We start from the raw sequence: 19,373 nt of genomic DNA on the forward strand, positions 1-19,373 counted from the left end.
AAGCTGTGTTAAAGCAGTGGTTCCCAACCTTTTTTGGGTCATGATCACAAATTTCTAGCGACCCCAGACATTTTTTTTTGTCACCTCAGATGTTTTTATACTGTAATTTTTTTTTTTAAACTAGATTTATATTTGAGGAAGTTAAAGTATAGAATACTGTTGTTTAAGATTGTTTGTAGTGTTTTAATTTGAAAAGGAATACTTTTTCTTTAATATTTTATTTCTATACTGTATTTTTATAAACTAGATTTATATTTGAGGAAACAAAAGTATATAATACAGTTGTTTGAGATTGTGTGTGGTGTTTTCATTTGAAAGATTATATATAGATGTTTTCTAATTACAAAATATAATTAGAATTTTTATTATTAATTAATTTTTGTAATTTTTAATCAATTACTAGACATTTCAGGTGACCCCATTTGAATTCCGGGTTACCCCAAGATTGAATAACCCTGTGTTAAAGTATATACAGTATATATATATATATATATGTGTGTTTATATTAATCATCCGTGTTTGCTCATTTATTATTGATCACATGCTGACAGTTTTACATCATTATGTTGTGTCATTTTATCATCTATCTATAAATACAAGGAACGTCTGTGTGCATGTGTGTGGCGTGCATATCTGCCTGACGCGGTGTCTGATCGACCTGAAACTTTTTTAGCAGCTTGCACATTAGCCCGAGTGTGTGAATCCATTATTTTGGACTTATTTGGTGTTGCAAAACGTTTATTTTCATTTTATTACGTTTATTTGAATTTCATTTTGAGGTTATGGCTCCCGGCTTTGATCGCGGTAGTACTTGCGGTTTCGGTTTAGGACGTCACTGTGTTGCAGTTTGTTTGCCGGTTTAAAAAAGAGGGTCAATATTAACAACGTTTTTGTTCAAAGTTATTTAAGGTAATATTTCATGGTTATTTAAAATAATTGTTTGACAAAATTATGCACTCCTGGACCGGAGAGGGGGGAGGGGTGTCTGTGCCGCACTCACACTGATATACTAGCAAAGCTCTCAAGTCTCACGCATTGCACGTGAGACACACACATTTCAACCCGGGACGGAGTGGGTGTATGAACACGGCTGATGCGCATACGTGTGTGTGAGAGTGAGCCCACGGAGAAGAGATGAATAGAGTCCGTCACGGCAATCGGCACAAGTAGCGAGTCACTCAAACACACAAGTGGGTGCATGTGTGCGGCTGATTCACGTGCGTGTGTGTGAGAGTGCGGCCTGTTCTTTCTACGCCACCTGCCGAGAGGGCAAAACCATAATAACACACACACACACACACGTTAAGCACCCCTCCACTAAGAAATGTTAAATGCTAAATAAACAGTTTTATTTGTACGAATTAATGTGTCTTTTATCTGATTCTACCTAAACCTCTGCATTGGTGCAAACTTTATATATCAACTTATTATGCTCATATCCCAAAGAATTAAACCAGGGAAATTGCACACACTATTTTACTTTGCACCCACAAATGTACCCCTTTATAACACTACAGAGTATGTACACCTCTTTGTACATCCACTCATTTGGCCATTATTGACGAGTCTACTTAAGCTCCCACATGAATACATAGTTCTGATGGTCACTGTACAAGTCTAAACAAAAACCACAGTGAGAGTTTGTCTGAACTGTAACAAAGGTGATTAAAGCATGTCGTCCCAGTGCGTCTAACTTTGTTTTCACATGGGGAAGTTGTTTGTGAATATGTTATTTCAGCTTGTCTAACAATAAAAAGAACTGTTTGCTGTCCTTAGTTTGACCACCAGGGGGAGATAACTGCCACTACCAGGTTGTGTAGTGAAGTATAAAGACAGATTTACCAGGACAGAAGTTTTCTTTGTTTTGTTTTTTTTTTACCAGTAAGGACTGAATCACATGTTTGTTTTCAGACTCAATTTTCTGACATCGGAACATAATCATTATCCCAGATCCTACTTGTGTTTCCCTGTGAAAGTAGTTTCTTTTTTTCATTCATTTGTTTTTTTTTTCCTCTCTCTCTCTCTCTCTCTCTCTCTCTCTCTCTCTCTCTCTCTCTCTCTCTCTCTCTCTCTCTCCACTGGATTTATCTTCTCCTTCCCTCTTTTGTGCTCCATCCAAAGAAAGCAGTGAATGACTCCTCTGGGTGCTGAGTCTGAGCTCTGGCTTTTTGCCACATATTCCTCCTCCTCTTCCATCTCTATCATCAGCTTGATGTCTCCTCCCTTCCTATAATGCAGGGGTTCTCAACCATCTGGGAGGTGGTCACCAGATACTTTCAAGAAACTAGGAATAATTTCTTAACAATTTGAGCCAATTTTTGCTTAATTTTACCTTGATCCTGCAACTACACCAAAAAACTTGCTATAATTTAACCTGTTTTCATCCCTTTTTGTTGCCATATTTTTCATCCTTTTAATGCATTTTTGCTGCATTTCTCCCTTTTTTGCCACCATTGTTTGTCACTTTTAACCCTTTTTTTCTGAAGAAAACAAGGATTTACATCTATAAGATGACTATACACTATGGTGAAAATAAAAATAAACTTCCTGGATAACAGTGGATATTACTCAGATGAATAAATAAATATGGTTATCACAGATTCATTGAACAATGGACCATCATTTTGCTGACTTCATGGATGGGCCCCAAAAATCTCTCCCCTTTATTCCCCCTCATAGATGGCCCTGTCACCACATGACTGTTCTTCAATGTTTATGTCTGTGTTCAACCACCTTCAGGTACAGTGGGGGTCCTCGGTCTCTGGCACCTTTATTTTGGGGGTCGTGGTCTTTAATGCACACTCTCTTTATCCCCTCTTCTTTAATGATAATAGCGTATACGTCATCCCAAGGTTTTATGTGTTTTTTTTGGTCTTTGTACAAACGTAAATCTAAAAAGTGAACCTGAACTCTTAATCCTGACCAGATTAACCCACATTTTACAACAAACCCTGTCCTTTACACGTGTTTCTCTGAGTGGAATAAAATTTTGTCTGTTGCTCTCGTATAAAGGTTGCATAACTTGGAAAAAGTGTTGAGTCAGGTGATATTTGGAGTTTGGAACCGGCATTTCCGATTTCACTGCTGCTTTAGAAAAAAAAATCCCTCCTCTTCCTAACTCTGGGAATTACTGTCCTTGCACAGAGGAACATTATAGCGTTTAGCTGCCAACATGTGCTGAATGCATTATCCCTGACATGAAACACTCACACTGTAGTATTATTTTCAGTGAGATTAGTTACAATATATCATATTATTTAGCATTTATTTATCTTTTTTCTTTTCTAGGGTCGAATGGGTCGAAAAGGTTTCCCTGGAAAAGTTGGGTCCGAAGGTCTTAAGGTAAGTCGTGCCACTCCAATTTTAATATTTAAAAAATGTCTCTTAAGATTAACTCTTTTATGTTAAATTTGCATTACATATGTTTACTTAGGGAGAATCTGGTATCACAGGAAAAGTTGGACCCATGGGAGAAAGAGTGAGAAACCCCTTTTCTTTTCATTCCCTCCTGTAGTATTTATTAGTTTATTTATTCAACATGGAGTCTGTGTTGTTTCAGGGTTTGGTGGGTTTCATTGGACCTGTGGGAGAGGCTGGACTCGCAGGAGAGAAGGTATGAGAAAATAAAAGTTTCCCTTTGAATTATTATCACGCGTCTTTACAAAGATAGTTTGAAAGGTAAATGTTTTGTGTTTGTGTTTTCAGGGCGATCGAGGGGGGATGGGCGTTCCTGGACCACCTGGAGAAAAAGGATCCATGGTACGATTGAAGAGGGTTTCACTTTTAAACTGTGAAAGGTTATGAGTTCATGCATGTTTTTTGTGGGGTTTTTTGGTCTGTCTTTAAGGAATTCCTACGTATTGGCCCTCGAAACCTAATGTTTTATTCCCAAGGGAATTAGCTTGTGACTAAAGTTTTCTTGCCTCGTCTTCCCTTGATTTGTCTTGTCTAGTCTTTCTGGTCTACTTTAACTTGAATTATCTTATCTACTTAATCTTGTCTAATCTATTTTTAACCGACTTATCTTGTCTTATCTATTTGAACTCAACTTGTCTTGTCATATCTGCTTTAACTAGACTTGTTCTATCTTGTCTTGTCTTATATTACTTTAACTCAACTTGTGTTGTTTTGTCTACTTTAACTCAATTTGTCTTGTCCAATCCTTTCACTTGACTTGTCTTGTCATTTCACCATATCTCATTTCACGTAGTGATCTCAAGATGTCACATCTTAACTCATCTCTATCTTTTAATATCTGTATTATTAAAGGACATTTGCAGAACTTGTTTGGCACTTAGTTGGAAATGTTGTACTGTATCTTTAACAAACGAGGAGAACACTGTGGTGTTCCTCTAATGCTGTTCCTCTCTGGTCATATCTGATGGGCTGAATCTTCTATAAAAATGCTGCAAGAATTTGCTTTAAGTTTTAATAATGTTCCATTTGTTGAGTTTGAGGTGATTCTCACACTTGTGTGCTCCCTCTCCTTCCACTAACCTCGACACTGTAGACACGCTGAAGTGACTTCTGTATTAATCGCAGTCTTTGTCCCTCACTGACTGCCTATTGAACTGCGTGTAACCAGCTGGAGTGGATGGAAATGTAGTCATCATCATCATCATCATCATCATCATCTGTGCTCAAACTGAGAGAGGTTTCCTACGGGCTAGTAGCCAGTCGGAGCTCTCTGAGGATTTTACCATACACACACACACACACACACTGCAACTCACAGTCAAAGCAGAAACAGACCTTCTGGAAAACACTGCATCATGTAATTTGATAGGGATCTGACCGAAGGACTTCAATACGGGTTTTTTTTGTTTTTATTCTTGTGGACCCTTGCCAACATGGCTGCTGCTGACTGAGGTATAGATAGTGAGTGTCGTGGGTAGTTTTTATTGCACTCAGCTGTTCACAGCAGAGCGACCCAACAGCTTCTCATCATATAGTTTCATAATAAAGAGGCCGGCCAACAAATGAGGCCCAATGAAACAACGGAGAGCTGCCAAAAGTGGTGTGTTTTAAAATCTACTCTCTTGCCAGAGAGTTTCATTCTTTCCCTAATCATTGTCGTTAATGTGCAGACATACTCGTAGGACCAATGTAAGGATTTTTGGTTTTTGTGCATCAGGATAATAATGGGAAAACAATTTACCATCCACCATGATGAATGGTGAATGTTATCTTCTCTTTCTGGTATTAATTTTTCACCCTTTATGGGACATTTTTGAGCATCATTTAATCACAGTATAACTATGTTTTTTTTATCTTGTTTACTTAAAGTAGACATTTTAAATGAATGCCCTCAACTCTTTGTGTGTATTTCTCATTTTTTAGGGTCATCCTGGGACACCTGGTGAGACTGGACTACCTGGACCACCAGGAAGAACAGTAAGTTATTACTCTGGAGCACATAAACTCCTGTTTGTATACTAAGACCTGTGTTCCGAAAGTGGGGTATGCAAATTGTCATAGTAGGTATGTGAAAAAAAATTCAAAACAGACTGACAATGATGGAAACTAGAATATAAATACACCAGCAGTTACACATTGGCCTCTGTAAGACTAACCTCTAGTGGTGACAGGAAAAAAAACTGCAAATATGACGTGAGCTACATTGCTTTGCGCTAGCCAAACATGCTTGATGCCTTTTGCCACCACGTACTTGTGTGAAAGTGGATTTTCAGCTTTGACAAACATGAAAAAAACTAAATATAGAACAAGAATTTCAGTGGAGAACGATTTAAGACTTAGACTTTCTCAAATTAAGCCGGACATTGCAGAGTTATGTGCATTGGTTGATTCTATGCTCCTTTTAGGTTTTGCATGAAACTAAATGTCACAGATATAGATAGTGTGTGTATATATATATAACTTGTACAGATTTGGTTTAATAAGGTAATGGAATTTTTATTTATAAACCGTGGGTATGTTGGTATTATTTGTAAAGGTTGGTTGTGTGCAGAGGCGTAAAGAGTCCTGATACAGTATATCCTACTAAAGTAGAAGTACTGTTACTTGATTGAAATTGTACTCAAGTACAAGTACAAGCAAACCATACAAAAAATACTTTAGTACAACTTAAAAGTTACTCAATTAAATAGTACTCAGAGTAAAAGTTAGTTACTTTCACCCCTCATCTTTATTTTTGGTAATAAATTTTGCCACGGTTCCCTTGCATACAGTAAACATCTCATGTATAAACTTAAAAAGGAAGAATTTATTTTAAATAAAATAACACCAGTAAATTAAATCAAAAATGTAAAAATGATCAGGCTTTAAGTAGAGGCACCGTGCATTACGTTTAATCTGATTGGTCGGCTATGATGTGATGCGTTTGACTGTTGTCTGGTCATTTCATTTTTTGTTTCACAATGTCTGTTGATCATTTTTAAATAAAAAAATATTTATTTACTCAGTGACTGTTGGGTGTAGAAATGTAACAAGTTGAAAACGTACATAAATACGAGTAAAATTGCTGATTTCAAAATATACTCAAAAAAAGTACAAGTACCCGTAAAAGCAACTCAATTACAGTAACGTGAGTACTTGTAATCCATTACTTTAACCTCTGGTCGTGTGCAGTAAAGCTAATCCACAGTCAGCAGCAGAGGTCCTGAGCATTATAACAGCCTCCTGCTGAACCTGCTTTAACCTCCTGTCAATCAAAACTCCAACACCTACATCCAATTAGAATCTGCCCCCCCCCCCCACCAAACTGTGTCGTCACTGTGGCTCTGGGTTTGACAGAGTATTGGTTGAAGTGGGGGGGGGCACCAAAACAAACATAAATATGGGGCCCTTGGGTGCAGCAGGACAGGATTCCTGAGCAGACCCTTTAATTGGTGTGAGTGACAGATCCAACAACAAACCTAATACTGTGTTCCTGAGGTCAGACTCTACCTCCCCCCCCTCCCCCCACCTCTCAGGTCAACAGCAAGGGGAGCTCTGTGCTCTGCTTTTATACCTCCTTCTCTTTTCTTCTTTTGTCCATCAGGGCCCCCCTGGAGCGGCTGGACCAACCGGTACCAGAGGACCCAAAGGCTTACGGGTAAGTTTAACCCTCCGATTATCTTTGGGGTCAATTTGACCCCATTCAATGTTTATCATTGAAAAATAATAGTTGACTTTATTGACTTTATTAAATTATTTGACAATATTTTATTTATTTTTTGCATAATATTACATAACATGAATTTAATTAATCTGCTGAACACATATTACACGTATTGTGTTCCTCTGGGGTCAATTTGACCCCAAGCTGTTTTAGCTGTGTGTGACCTTACATCTTGCATTGCACTGAAACTTTTGAAATCATACATGACATGGTGGGGACAACAATATATTTACAACAATATTATTATTATTTTCATTGTGGTAAATACAGTGTTGTTGTGTTCATTTTGGAAATAAAAATGTAATCAAATCAACATTTTCAAGATACACCAACAGGAACTAATCACCAGTTAATAAAGCTCGAATAAATAACCAGGAATAAATATTTGCTCCCTGGTAAAGATAGTAGCTCTAACATTTGGTGCAATGTTAAACTTGGTGATAATACATCCTGTGCATGCAGCACGGGGCAGAATTTACTCTGTCCCCGAAATGTTTTCGGATGTTTCCGTGTTTTAGTATCGTCCATATGAAAAGTTTGAAACTATTCAAGATAAATTAATTATAATGTAAAAGTTTGGCCTGATAGTGGCACTAGAGAACAGGTCAAGGTTTCATTATTAAAGGTTTATTTATGTATTCAACAAATAAACAAAGTCTAAAAATAATTTTCTGGATGCAAATATCCCTGGGGTCAGATTTACCCCAAGGGTAAAATGTGTTTGTAATATTTGAGGATAATAGGAGGGATAAAATATTTGACTAACCACTGTTCTCGTGCATGCACATACATTCACAGTGTGAGCATCTATGTAATGGTAGCTAATGCCTTTGCGTGACGTCGTGACAGCTTTTCTGCTGCTGTCAGCGAAACACTGATGAACACAAGCTGACAAACACGATGAAACGATATGGAGCCGACCCCAAAATAATGTCATGTGTGCTTTATGGGCACGCACACGTCCAAAATATAACACAAGTAGGGCTCAGAGCTGAATCCTTTTCATCATTGGAACTGTTGGAGGAGCTCCAGTGACGTAAAGCAAACAAGTCGTTTTTTATTCCATGAAGCTGGAACAATGGTTGTTAGTTATACCAAGAATCCCACCTTCAGTCCAACTACGTGACTTTGGTTATGGTTGGAAAAGGAGCCGGATTGTGTGGTAAGTCTGGAGAACATGGTGAAGTGGGAGAAATTGATTTATAGGATGGTTAGTGAAGAGCTTACATCGGTATTTATTTGACTTTAACAGAAAAAAATTGTTCTCCAGCATTTACTTAAACCACCATTGAAGGTTTATTTGTAGTGTCTGTTTGGCTTCACCTTGACTTCTTTGCACTTTCACATTATTTTTTTTTGCTACGTGCAAGAAAGACTTGTTCAGCTTTTATACCAGATGGACACACTTTTTACATCAGGGCTCCACTATACAGTATGTAGCAAAGATGAAGAAACCATGACGCTTTTATATATTGTATTAAGACATCACAGCTACTGCTAAACAGTTTTTTTTTAAACCAATAAATATTCATTACAGCTGTTCTAAAATATGTGATTTTTGTTATTTTTTATCAATTTTCAAAAAGAAAAGTTAAAATTTTTACCCTTTTCAATAAAGGTTCTATTTCTTTAACCTATTTTTTGTAGTCTTGTTGCGATCGGGGGCCAGGACTGAATACAGAGAAAACAAGAATCATTATATAAATGAAATTCAACAATATTTGCAGTTGCTCACAGTTTTCCAGGTGCTTACAATTGCAGTCATTTTTTTTGTTAAACAGTTGAAAAAACCCTTAAATTTTCCTCATATCATGACATAATATTTCCCTTAATTAAATAGAAATTGGTCACAAATTCTAGGATATTTAAAGTGCTTATACTTATTGCTTGGATATGGTCAGATTCCTTTAATATTTTGTACTTTATGTATACGTAGAAGTGCAAACTAGGGCACGATAATGTAGAAATTACTCATTTTCCATGCAGCATAAAATCTGTGGCCCACTTGAGATCGCACTGCTCTGTATTTGGCCCCTGAACTAAAATAAGTTTCACACCCCTGTTCTAAATTATACATGAGTATAAAGAAACGTTGTTATTGGTGTATATATAGGTTACACAGGCATTCCAGAACAGATATAGCTCATAAAATTTACTGGAATTATTTTTTTAAGTTTAGATGAACAGGTGCTTTCAAAGCTACAATATTGGATCATTCCATTTTAAAATTGCATTAGTGTTAATTTTACATTTTTGCACTCACTTTTTCCCAAACAGCTACAAGTGCACCTCAGCTTCTTTGTCTCAGAGTTTTTGATAAGTTACTTTTATTTACTGTTGTACAGTGAATGGTGTTTTTTTTTCTTGCTGCAGCGGTCCTGGATGCACTTGAACGCCTCATGCTGTGTTTCCAGTTATTAGTAATGTCAGCAGCTTTAGTGCCAGTAAATCCTCCTCCAGCTTCAACAGCTCTGTTGGCCTGGGCCAAAGTTAGGAAGCACTGACATAGTAATGGATGCCTCAGTAGCGTCACTTCACATTAATGGTATTTTAGTCCAAGCGTGTAACCTCAGACACACTTTAGTCAGCCTGACTGAATTAAAGACACACATAGACAAACAGCCTGTGCAGCAAATTCAACCACTTTTAATAAAAACAACACAAAAACAAAGCTACTTGAGGGATTTATTTCTTAAAAGTTTTAATCGTTAGAAGTCTCAAAGAAGAGTAAAACAAAGTGTTGTAATTCCAGCAAGTTTGAAATAATATGTTAAAGTTTCATTTATTCAGACCTGAAAAAAGTTTTCTGAATAAATGAAACCTTAACATATTAAAACAAAGTGTGTTTAAGGGATAAAACATTGTAGGTAATGTCTGAATAAATATTTCTGCGAGTAACTTAACTTTCATAATAATTCTAATAATAATAATAATACAGGCAAATAGCAGGGGTGTCAAACACATTTCAGTTCAGGAGCCAAATACAGAGCAGTTTGATCTTACAGATTTTATGTGGAAAAATTAGTAATTTCAACATTATTGTGCCCTATTTTGCACTTCTACGTTTACATAAAATTCAAAATATGTAAAAACCTGACTATATTCAAGCAATAAATGATAAATATCAGTCCCAACAGGATCTTTCCTTGAATTTTCTTAGATTTCTTACCAATTTTTATTGAACTAAATGAAATATTATGTGATAAATTGAGGAAAATTAAAGGATTTTTAAAAATTACTCCAATCATGCGGTATAAGCACCGGGAAAACTGTGAACCCCTGCAAATATTATTGAGTTTCTTTTACACAATGATTCATTTTTACTTTCTTCTGCAGGCCAAATTGGGTGCTAAAAGGGCCAGATTTGGCCCCCAGTCTTTGAGTTTGACTCATGTGGTTTAAGAGATAAAACATGTAATGTCTGAATAAATATTTTTAGAGTAATTTACAACTGTAAACAATACAGAATTCTCTTAATTCCAGCAAGTTCCAATTATTATTACGCGGAAGTCTCGGACACATCAAAGCGATCAGCAGAAGGCTCAGAAAAAAACTGGCAGTTGACAGTTGAAACATGTCAGTACATCAAAGTAAATTTCCTGAAAAAGAGTTGTCAGAATAAATGACACCTTAACATTTTATTTAAAAAAAAGACAAATTAAACTTGCTGGAATTATTACGGGAAAGTCAAGGAAACATCGATAGCAAACGGCAGAAGCCTCTGAAGAAGACTGACAGTTGACAGTCGAAACATGTGAAGAGATCAAAGTAAATCACCTGAAATACAGTTGTCTGAATAAATAAAACCATAACATATTACTCAAAAAAAAGACAAAAGATGAAATCAACTTGCAGGAATTAATTATTATGCGGAAGTCAAGGACACATCAAAGCAATCAGCAGACGCATCTGAAGAAGACTGGCAGTTGACAGTCGAAACATGTCAGTAGATCAAAGCAAATTTCCTGAAAAACATTTGTCTGAATGAATGAAACCTTAACATATTACAGAATTGTCTCCTATTCTCCTCGTCTTGGCCTAAAGCACACGGCCTTTACAAATGACAAAGATCATCTGGCTCTCCTCAGTTGTAACAATAATTAGTTTTTACACATACCATCGTTTCAGATTAAAGCCTGAATTTGGCACGATCAACTAAACACGAGCGTCACATTTCTTTCGGTTATCTATGTTTTGTTTACTTTTAGTAAAAAGTATATTTAAACTTTTGGAACGTTTGGACGTCAGCCATCATAAATCACCAGTCAGGCCAAGCAGGCTTTGTATATTATCTTCTCAAAACGTCCAGTCGCCTCCTACACTAATGTTTTCCATAGTTGAATCATCTCATCATCTCTAAGTCTTGGCAGGTTGTTGATTAAATAGAAGCCGATGGTTGTTTTCAATTAGTGCTTGTCGTATTCATTTCTATCATTTGCTTTCAACTTATATTTTGAATAATTGACTATATTAGAACTATGCTGAAGTGTTTTCTCATGCTTGGTTGAAATCTAGCTCTTTACATGCAGCTAATCAGGCTATGTAAACACAACCAGCGGGTACAGGAATGTTAACGACTGCTGCTCATCCAGCTTTACGTATAATAGGCTTATAGTATTTAGTTAGCATGAGCCAAACCCCCTACTGTGCCCAGTCATCAATCACTCACTAAAACAAGGCCTCTTTTATGGCTGAATTATATTGTTTTTTGAGGTTTTAAGCCATTAATTGAGTTCAGAAAAACTATAGTCGACTACATAATAATTCAACAATACAGTATATTTATTTATTGCTACTGTTTTCTGATAGTGACCTGCAGAGTATCAGGGTGACCATTAGTAATGATTCCAGACATAGTTGGTGCGTACGCCAGCATTTAATGAAAAACTGCTCTAAAAGTGAATTACACATATACAGTGGGGTTTTTTTTTTGTTCTGTGTTTTTTTTCCAGAAAAGTTTCAACATCACAGTATTTGAGTGTTACTTTAAGTCACAAACTCCAGGCCAGGGGGCCAAATCGGCCCTTCAAAGCTCCCAATTCAGGGGAAAAAAATGTAGATTTCTCAGTACCTGCAAATATACAAATTCAATGAAACTGCTGATTTTTTGCATAAGGGCTCACAGTTTTCCCATGCCAAAGTCACATGATGGCAGTCATTTTTACTTTAAATTGTTGTAAGTACCTAAAATTTTCCTTCAATTATTCTCCAAAGTTTCCCCAAATTAATTAAAATTTGGTCACAACAAAAATCAAGGAAATTTAGGATCCTGCAGGATATGATCTGTCACTTATTGCTTGCTTATTGTCTATGCCTTACATATTTTAAATACTTTTATAGGTGGATTCTGGAAGTGCAAACTAGGGTACATGAATGATAAAACTGCTTGTTTCGTCGCCTCTAATCTGCGACCAATTAGAAATTAAACTGCTGCGTATTTGACCCCTGAACTAAAATGAGTTTGACACCCACGCTTTAAGAGCTTATTTACCTGAATTATTATTATTATTATTATTATTATTATTATTATTATTATTATGGTGAATGTCAAACTGATCAAAAACAAATAATATTAGCAGCAGTGATAATTATGTTTATGATAAAACAATGTTTGCCCATCTCTAGATGAGATTATATTTGTTTTTTGTTTTTTTAATCAAACATTATTTAATATACCATTCCTTCATCTAGAATAGATTAATCCATTAATGATGAAGGTTGGGAGCAGGTAACAGGGCCATTGCAGATGGATTATTTTGCTCCACTGGTCATTAGTGATCATTGTTGATGGACAAAGGTTGGGTTTGGACCTCTGTGCACTTGAGATTCATTTTGTTTGACAAGTTGGAGCACTTTACTTTGAAAACTGAGTGTTCAGATTGGATGGAGGAGCAACCCTGTGTTTGATCGGAGCCTTGTATTAAAAAAAGTTGGGTTTTTTATCTTTATCAACCCACTGGGCTTACACACATGTCCTTACCTTCCTCCTTATCTTGATAAATCACCTTAATACGTCTAGATCACGGATGTCAAACTCATTTTAGTTCGGACCAGTTTCCTCTCAGTTCGACCACAGATTACAGACGGGAAATTTACAATTTCAACATTACTGTGCCTTGGTTTGCATTTATATATGTAAAATATGTAAGGCGCTGACAATATTTTTAATAAACTTTAATTCTCTCTAATTTTCCTCCAATTTTTTATTTTTTTTATTTTAAGCATGGAGACCCTGCAAATTTGGTGACATTTGCTTGAATTTTTGTGTTTGGTGGGGTAGAAATACCTATGATGGAATTAGTTGGTCATTTACACAATAATTCATGTTTTCTCTGTCATTGTTACTTTTCCTGTGAGCCAAACTGGATGCTCTAAAGGGCCGAATCTGGTCCCCGGGCCTTGAGTTTGACACGTGATCAAGATGATCTACATCAGTGTTTTTCAACCTTGGGGTCATGACCCCATGTAGGGTCACCTGGAAATAAAATGGGGTCACCTAAAATGTCCAGTAAAACACAACACACAATCTCAAGTTGCAACAACTGTATATAAATCTAGTTCAAATAAAATGCAGTATGACAATATCAGGTCTGGCGCAATCAGTCACTTTGTGCATTAACTCTAGCTACTTTATATTTTTAATAATACAGTATAACTAACATGATCAAAAGCTAATTATAGAAGGAAAAAAGTTTCTGGGGTGGCCAGAAATTTGTGATATAAAGATGGGGTCACGACAACAAATAAAATCTATTTATGGTATGTTGTGGCACTTTGGCAGAGTTGCAGTGACCTCTGTTGGTGAAGTGACAGCTGTCTGTGTGTGTTTCAGGGAGCACGAGGGCCTGATGGTCCAACAGGAGAGAATGGCATTAAAGGAAAGAAGGTGAGAGACATAAACAATCTTTAAAATGGAATGAAACAGCACAAACTAATTAATGATGTAGAATGCCTTTATGTTGTTTAAAGAGAAATGGATATAGTCACAAGCTGTACATCACAGTGCAAGGAAATGAAATGAGTGATACTAATGTTCTCCCATCATTCTTCTTGTTCTTGTTCTTGTTTTTATTCCTGTTCTTGTTTTTATTTTTGTTCTTGTTTTTATTCTTGTTCTTGTTCTTCTTCTTGTTCTTGTTTTTATTCTTGTTCTTGTTCTTCTTCTTGTTCTTGTTTTTATTCTTGTTCTTGTTCTTCTTCTTGTTGTTCTTATTCTTCTTTGTTCCCACTACAGGGACTCGACGGCCCTCCTGGAAAACTTGGTTTTCCTGGTCCACAGGTAAAGTTTCAGGGTGTTTTTCTACTTTCCACTCCTATCTCACATTAATTATGTGGTGCTTATGTTACCCTGGAGGGGAGAGGCATCAATGTGATTTAAAAGACCTGCAGCAGAATACCAGAATACCATTTTTCAAGAACTGATATACATGCATTACATCTTTTTTTTGTCTTTACATGGTTTCCTCCCTTGTGTTTATTCTATTTGCTCCTGAGCATCTGAACTTTAAATTCACAATGTTTAGGACATTTATCACATCAGATTTTTATTTTTATTCAAAAAACTTCCACTTTCAGAAAAAAAATGATTGGCTAAATTGTTCCACATTTTTGTGTTTTATAATATTTGGATGTGACAGATTAATCACATAAAAATATGGTTTATAAATCCATGTACCCTTCGTTCTTTGGTTATTCCGTTTTAAAACCAAAACAACAATAACCAGATAAGCAGCGTTTTTCTGTTTTAAAATTAAATATTGTTCTGTTTTAAATCTTATTTTGATTTGCTTTTAAAACAGAATAACCAAAGAACAAATGGTACGAAGATTTTTATATCTGACATTGGCTTCTTGGCAAAGTCCATTTTTGTTGTTTTTTTTTTTTTTATTATTATATGTTAAACGATAAATTCCCCCAAATTCAAACTGTACAACTTCTCACTTAACCTGACAGCTTTTTAATTCTTGTAAATATCTGTATTATATTTGTACATTTTTATATTTGTATTATTATTTTTGTTTTGTTTTTTTACTATAATATGTGCACTTGTATTTAATCCTTTTTTGATTAACAGTATTTTACTAAACTATGTACGGTACGTTTTATTTTATTTTATTTTTTTTCTTTGTTTAATGTTTCTTCTTTTCATTTGTAATATTTCTCCAGCCTCTGTTTCCCCTGGGATCAAAAAGTATTTCTGATTCTAAAATTACAGCCATTAAGGATTGACATAATTAGATCTGCCTGTGCAATAGGGAGAATATTGTCCGTCATTTTTCCTCTCTGAATAATTTAAAATGTGTCAATGCTTTGCTTTAATATACAATAACTGCTAACTGTGGGAATCCTTATTAAAACAATTAGTCAGTTTACCTCATTCTAGTATCCCTCTTTTGTAAAAGAGGGATACTAAGCTTTATATTTAGTGCTACATGTTTTTTTTGTCAAAATAGATGGCAAACATTGATGCTTTGTGTGTGTTTTCCAAACCCCAAAGCCTCTTTAATCCTTTTTAAAGGTGTTAATGTGCTTTGTCAGTGTGTAGATGACTCTTGTTTTGTAAACATCACAGTTCATGCACTGGTAAACCTTGTTAATTTAATCATTTTCATTCCTTCCATTGTGTCCCTTCAGGGAAAGATCGGCGAGTTTGGGGAAGTTGGACCTAAAGGTTTTTCGGTAAGTGGATTTTTACTCTTTTTTTTTTTTTTTAAGACTTTTACTGGCAACACTTATTAAACTTTATTTTTTTGTGTGTCTTCAGGGCATTCAAGGACCTTCAGGACCTCCTGGGGACAAAGGAATAGCTGGCGAGCCAGTATGTATTTTCTGTTTTTCTGTATATTATTTCTTCACACATTTTCCATCTCACATTTAAAAAATGATGAGGTTTTATTTGATTCTTTAGCTACTGACTCCTGCTTGGCTCATTGTACCAAATTACAGCCAAGAAGTCATTTAAAGGACATATTCTACCCCAAGAGAAGCCAAAGACTTGTCACATCCTTTTTGCAGTTAGCGCTCCTGCACTATAGTGTGCACACTAGTATAATTATTTTTTCTTAGAAGTGCTACAAAGCTGAACAGTATGGGAAAATACTTATGAATATTGTGAAAGTGGAAGAAATTATTGCCGTTGAGAATTAGCTTTTCTTCTTCTGCTTAAATAACTGTATGCATATTGAGTGAACCAGTTTTAGACACAGGTAGCTATTGAACGTTTTCTTATTTTGAGCATTCATGAACAGATATTCTTTATAAGTCAGATAGGATCTATAAATAAAAATCCTTGAAGCCTAAACGTGCTGCAGCTAACCTGGAGTCTCATTGCTGTTTGTCCTAAGGAATTCATTGTATATTATTTTTTTTATCAAATTGTGACACTATTATTGTCATATCTGAACCAATTAACCATTTCCATACTAATTTATAACAAAAATTAGCATCCTCAGTTTATATTCTCTGATATTTAAAATGAGTAGCATCAGAAGTTGCTGATTGTTCATTGTTTTCTTTAAATTCACTGACTTTAATGTTGGATTTTTAGTTTTTGCCCATATTGGATCAAAAACCATCCTTCTCTTCTGATTTTTTTGTTACTCTGCTATTATCTAGCCTGTTTTCATTCTGATTTTCACTTTCTCACATTTCCTGTCTTCGTAGGGATCATCCGGAGCTCCAGGGACTGTGGGACTGTTGGGGGAAATCGGGCCAAAAGTGAGACTTTTATTTCTTTCTGTCACTCAAATACAAAGTAGATGATTTGTTGGTTCATCTGGATTTGTTTCCATTATTGAAATGTATTATTGATTCTACTCATAGATTCACACATCTTTTACAAGGATTCCAATAAGTAACACAGACTAACTCAGTCATTTAACATTGGTCTTTCTCCTCAGGGTCCACCAGGTCAAGTGGGAGAACCAGGACTGCCAGGAGAGCCAGGGGAGAAAGTAAGACAATAGACAGAGGTGTAAAGACTACTGATGTATCCTACTCAAGTAGAAGTACTGTTACTTGATTGAAATTGATTGAAAAGTAAGTCATACATAAAATCTTGCACAATTGGAACTTATTTTATTTTCCACAAAGGCATCTGTATAAAATAAAAGGTTTGTCAAAATGTGAAATTCTTTTTAAAAATAAAATAACACCACTAAATTCAACAAAAAAAAAAAAAAAATTAGATAAACATTTATGAAGAGACTGTGAAACAGAAATAAAAAATAAACACAAAAAATAACAATTTACTCAGTAACGGTTGGGTGCAGAAATGTAATAAATTACTTTGCGTCTTTTAAAACATACGAAGTACAAGGAAAATTACTGATATAGAAATATACTCAAAAAAGCACAAGAAACAATGAAAGCAACTCAAATACAGTAACATGAGTAATTGTAATCAATTATTTTCACCTCTGACAATAGATAGGATTGAGTTGTTTCAAAATGTAGTGCGTGAGTGTACATTAATGTAAAGATAAATATGGTGACTTGCATGCATTGTTAGTCATTTCATATTGTCGTGTTTAAAGCAGCTCAGGTATTTGTTTTTTGGGGTTCTGTATAAACTGATTTCATATTTCTCTTGTTTTTTGTGAATCAGGGATCTACTGGGCCTGATGGAACCATTGGAGCGCAGGGCCTGATTGGACAACGGGTGGGTTAAGCTCTCGTAAACAAGGATTTGTGAGTTTTTTTAAAGTCAAGCCATTTTTTCACTTGTGTGTGTGTGTGTGTGTGCGTGTGCGTGTGTGCGCGCGCGCGCTCACAGGGAGGACCAGGCCTCGAGGGTGAAGCTGGCCAAGCTGGTCCTGATGGAGCCAAGGTGAGCCATCCAGGATTCACAATGTAATATAATGTAATAAACTGATTGATGCATCAAGTTTTATCTTCATGTAAATTTGCTCAGGGTGAGAAAGGTGACATGGGCCAGGAGGGCGACACAGGAGAAAAAGGTGAAATCGGTCTAAAGGGAAAGGAAGGCCCTGCTGGGAGTCCTGGACTCACTGGTTTCAGGGTGTGTAACATTTATGCAACACAAAAAAAATCTATTCACTGCTATTTTAATTTTCTAATCACTTTCTCATTGCTTTGTTCCCTTCATTCCAGGGTCAAGAAGGGAAATCAGGCAAAATTGGGGAAAGCGGCAAACCAGGCTCAAAAGTATGAACTTTAACCATCATTTGAATAGTTCTCCCTCATCTATTACTGAACCCTTTCTTTTGTGCATGTTTTAGGGTGCTAAAGGTCAACAAGGTCATCTCGGAGAAACTGGATCAGTAGGAAAAATTGGACCACCAGGTTTTGTCGGACAGAAGGGATCCAGAGGAACTATTGGACATGTGGTAAAGTGGAGCAGTAGTATCGTATAGATGATTAGTGAAGATGTTTGCGTTGATAAGGCTTAACCTTTGATCTGTTCAGGGCGCTCCTGGTCGGATGGGTCAACAAGGAGAAACTGGCCTCGCAGGCTATGAGGTAAAAAATAACTTTTCTTTTTTAATAGTTTGTTAAGGTTTTAACTGTTCCTTAGGAAATCCACTTTGATCTCCTAAAATGTTTCTTTTGAAGTTTCCTTGACTCAGCAAGAGTTTCCTTGATTCAGCAAGATTCAGATCAAAGTGATGAGCAGACGCCTGTGAAGAAGACTGGCAGGAGATCAAAGAGAATTTCCTGAGGAACAGTTGTCTAAAAAAAAGTTGTGTGTTTAGGTCGTGTTGATGTTTTGACTCTGAATATCTTGTGTCTGTCATTTCAGGGCCACCAAGGACAGCAAGGCCCAATGGGGCCCCCAGGACCAAAAGGTGAAAAGGTACAACTCTTTCAGTTTGTAAATTAACTATTTTTTGCTTAAATCTTTCATCCGTTTCCAATACATCATCACAGGGCCGATATGCAGCTGGGAAAGAATTTTAAAAACTCAACAAATTGCAAAAAAGCCCATTTAAAATAGATTTGTTTGTCTGTTTTTCTGACCACAGGGTGAGCAAGGCGAGGATGGGAAGATTGAAGGTCCCATTGGTCCTCCAGGTGACATAGTAAGTCACACCTGACTTACTTTTCTTTCTCCTTAAACTCTTTTTCTTGTAAAATTATGACGAGAAAAAAAAAGTTTGCATTTTCTGATGTCGTCTTGTTTACTCAGGGTCCTCCAGGTGACAGAGGAGAACGAGGTGAATCAGGAGATCCAGGTTACAAAGTATGTATTATCACTGCACATCGAACATAGGACATTTTCTGGTGTCCTACT

At 36.1% G+C, this 19,373-nt stretch overlaps 1 protein-coding gene across 2 annotated transcripts in view; it reads left to right on the forward strand.

Moving 5' to 3' along the window:
• col27a1a (collagen, type XXVII, alpha 1a) overlaps window positions 1–19,373 on the forward strand; it is a 133,302-nt gene that overhangs the window by 104,260 nt on the left and 9,669 nt on the right. For both annotated transcript variants that reach the window (XM_028462745.1, XM_028462744.1), the window contains 21 exons: window positions 3,289–3,342; window positions 3,434–3,478; window positions 3,560–3,613; window positions 3,706–3,759; window positions 5,341–5,394; window positions 7,001–7,054; window positions 13,953–14,006; window positions 14,355–14,399; window positions 15,755–15,799; window positions 15,885–15,938; window positions 16,784–16,837; window positions 17,020–17,073; window positions 17,727–17,780; window positions 17,895–17,948; window positions 18,033–18,140; window positions 18,233–18,286; window positions 18,361–18,468; window positions 18,548–18,601; window positions 18,882–18,935; window positions 19,105–19,161; window positions 19,269–19,322. In XM_028462745.1, coding sequence (XP_028318546.1) covers window positions 3,289–3,342; window positions 3,434–3,478; window positions 3,560–3,613; window positions 3,706–3,759; window positions 5,341–5,394; window positions 7,001–7,054; window positions 13,953–14,006; window positions 14,355–14,399; window positions 15,755–15,799; window positions 15,885–15,938; window positions 16,784–16,837; window positions 17,020–17,073; window positions 17,727–17,780; window positions 17,895–17,948; window positions 18,033–18,140; window positions 18,233–18,286; window positions 18,361–18,468; window positions 18,548–18,601; window positions 18,882–18,935; window positions 19,105–19,161; window positions 19,269–19,322 — 1,218 coding nt within the window. The remainder of the gene's footprint in view (window positions 1–3,288; window positions 3,343–3,433; window positions 3,479–3,559; window positions 3,614–3,705; window positions 3,760–5,340; window positions 5,395–7,000; window positions 7,055–13,952; window positions 14,007–14,354; window positions 14,400–15,754; window positions 15,800–15,884; window positions 15,939–16,783; window positions 16,838–17,019; window positions 17,074–17,726; window positions 17,781–17,894; window positions 17,949–18,032; window positions 18,141–18,232; window positions 18,287–18,360; window positions 18,469–18,547; window positions 18,602–18,881; window positions 18,936–19,104; window positions 19,162–19,268; window positions 19,323–19,373) is intronic.

Source organism: Gouania willdenowi, chromosome 12, assembly GCF_900634775.1.
Source record: "Gouania willdenowi chromosome 12, fGouWil2.1, whole genome shotgun sequence".
Lineage (NCBI taxonomy): Eukaryota > Metazoa > Chordata > Actinopteri > Blenniiformes > Gobiesocidae > Gouania > Gouania willdenowi.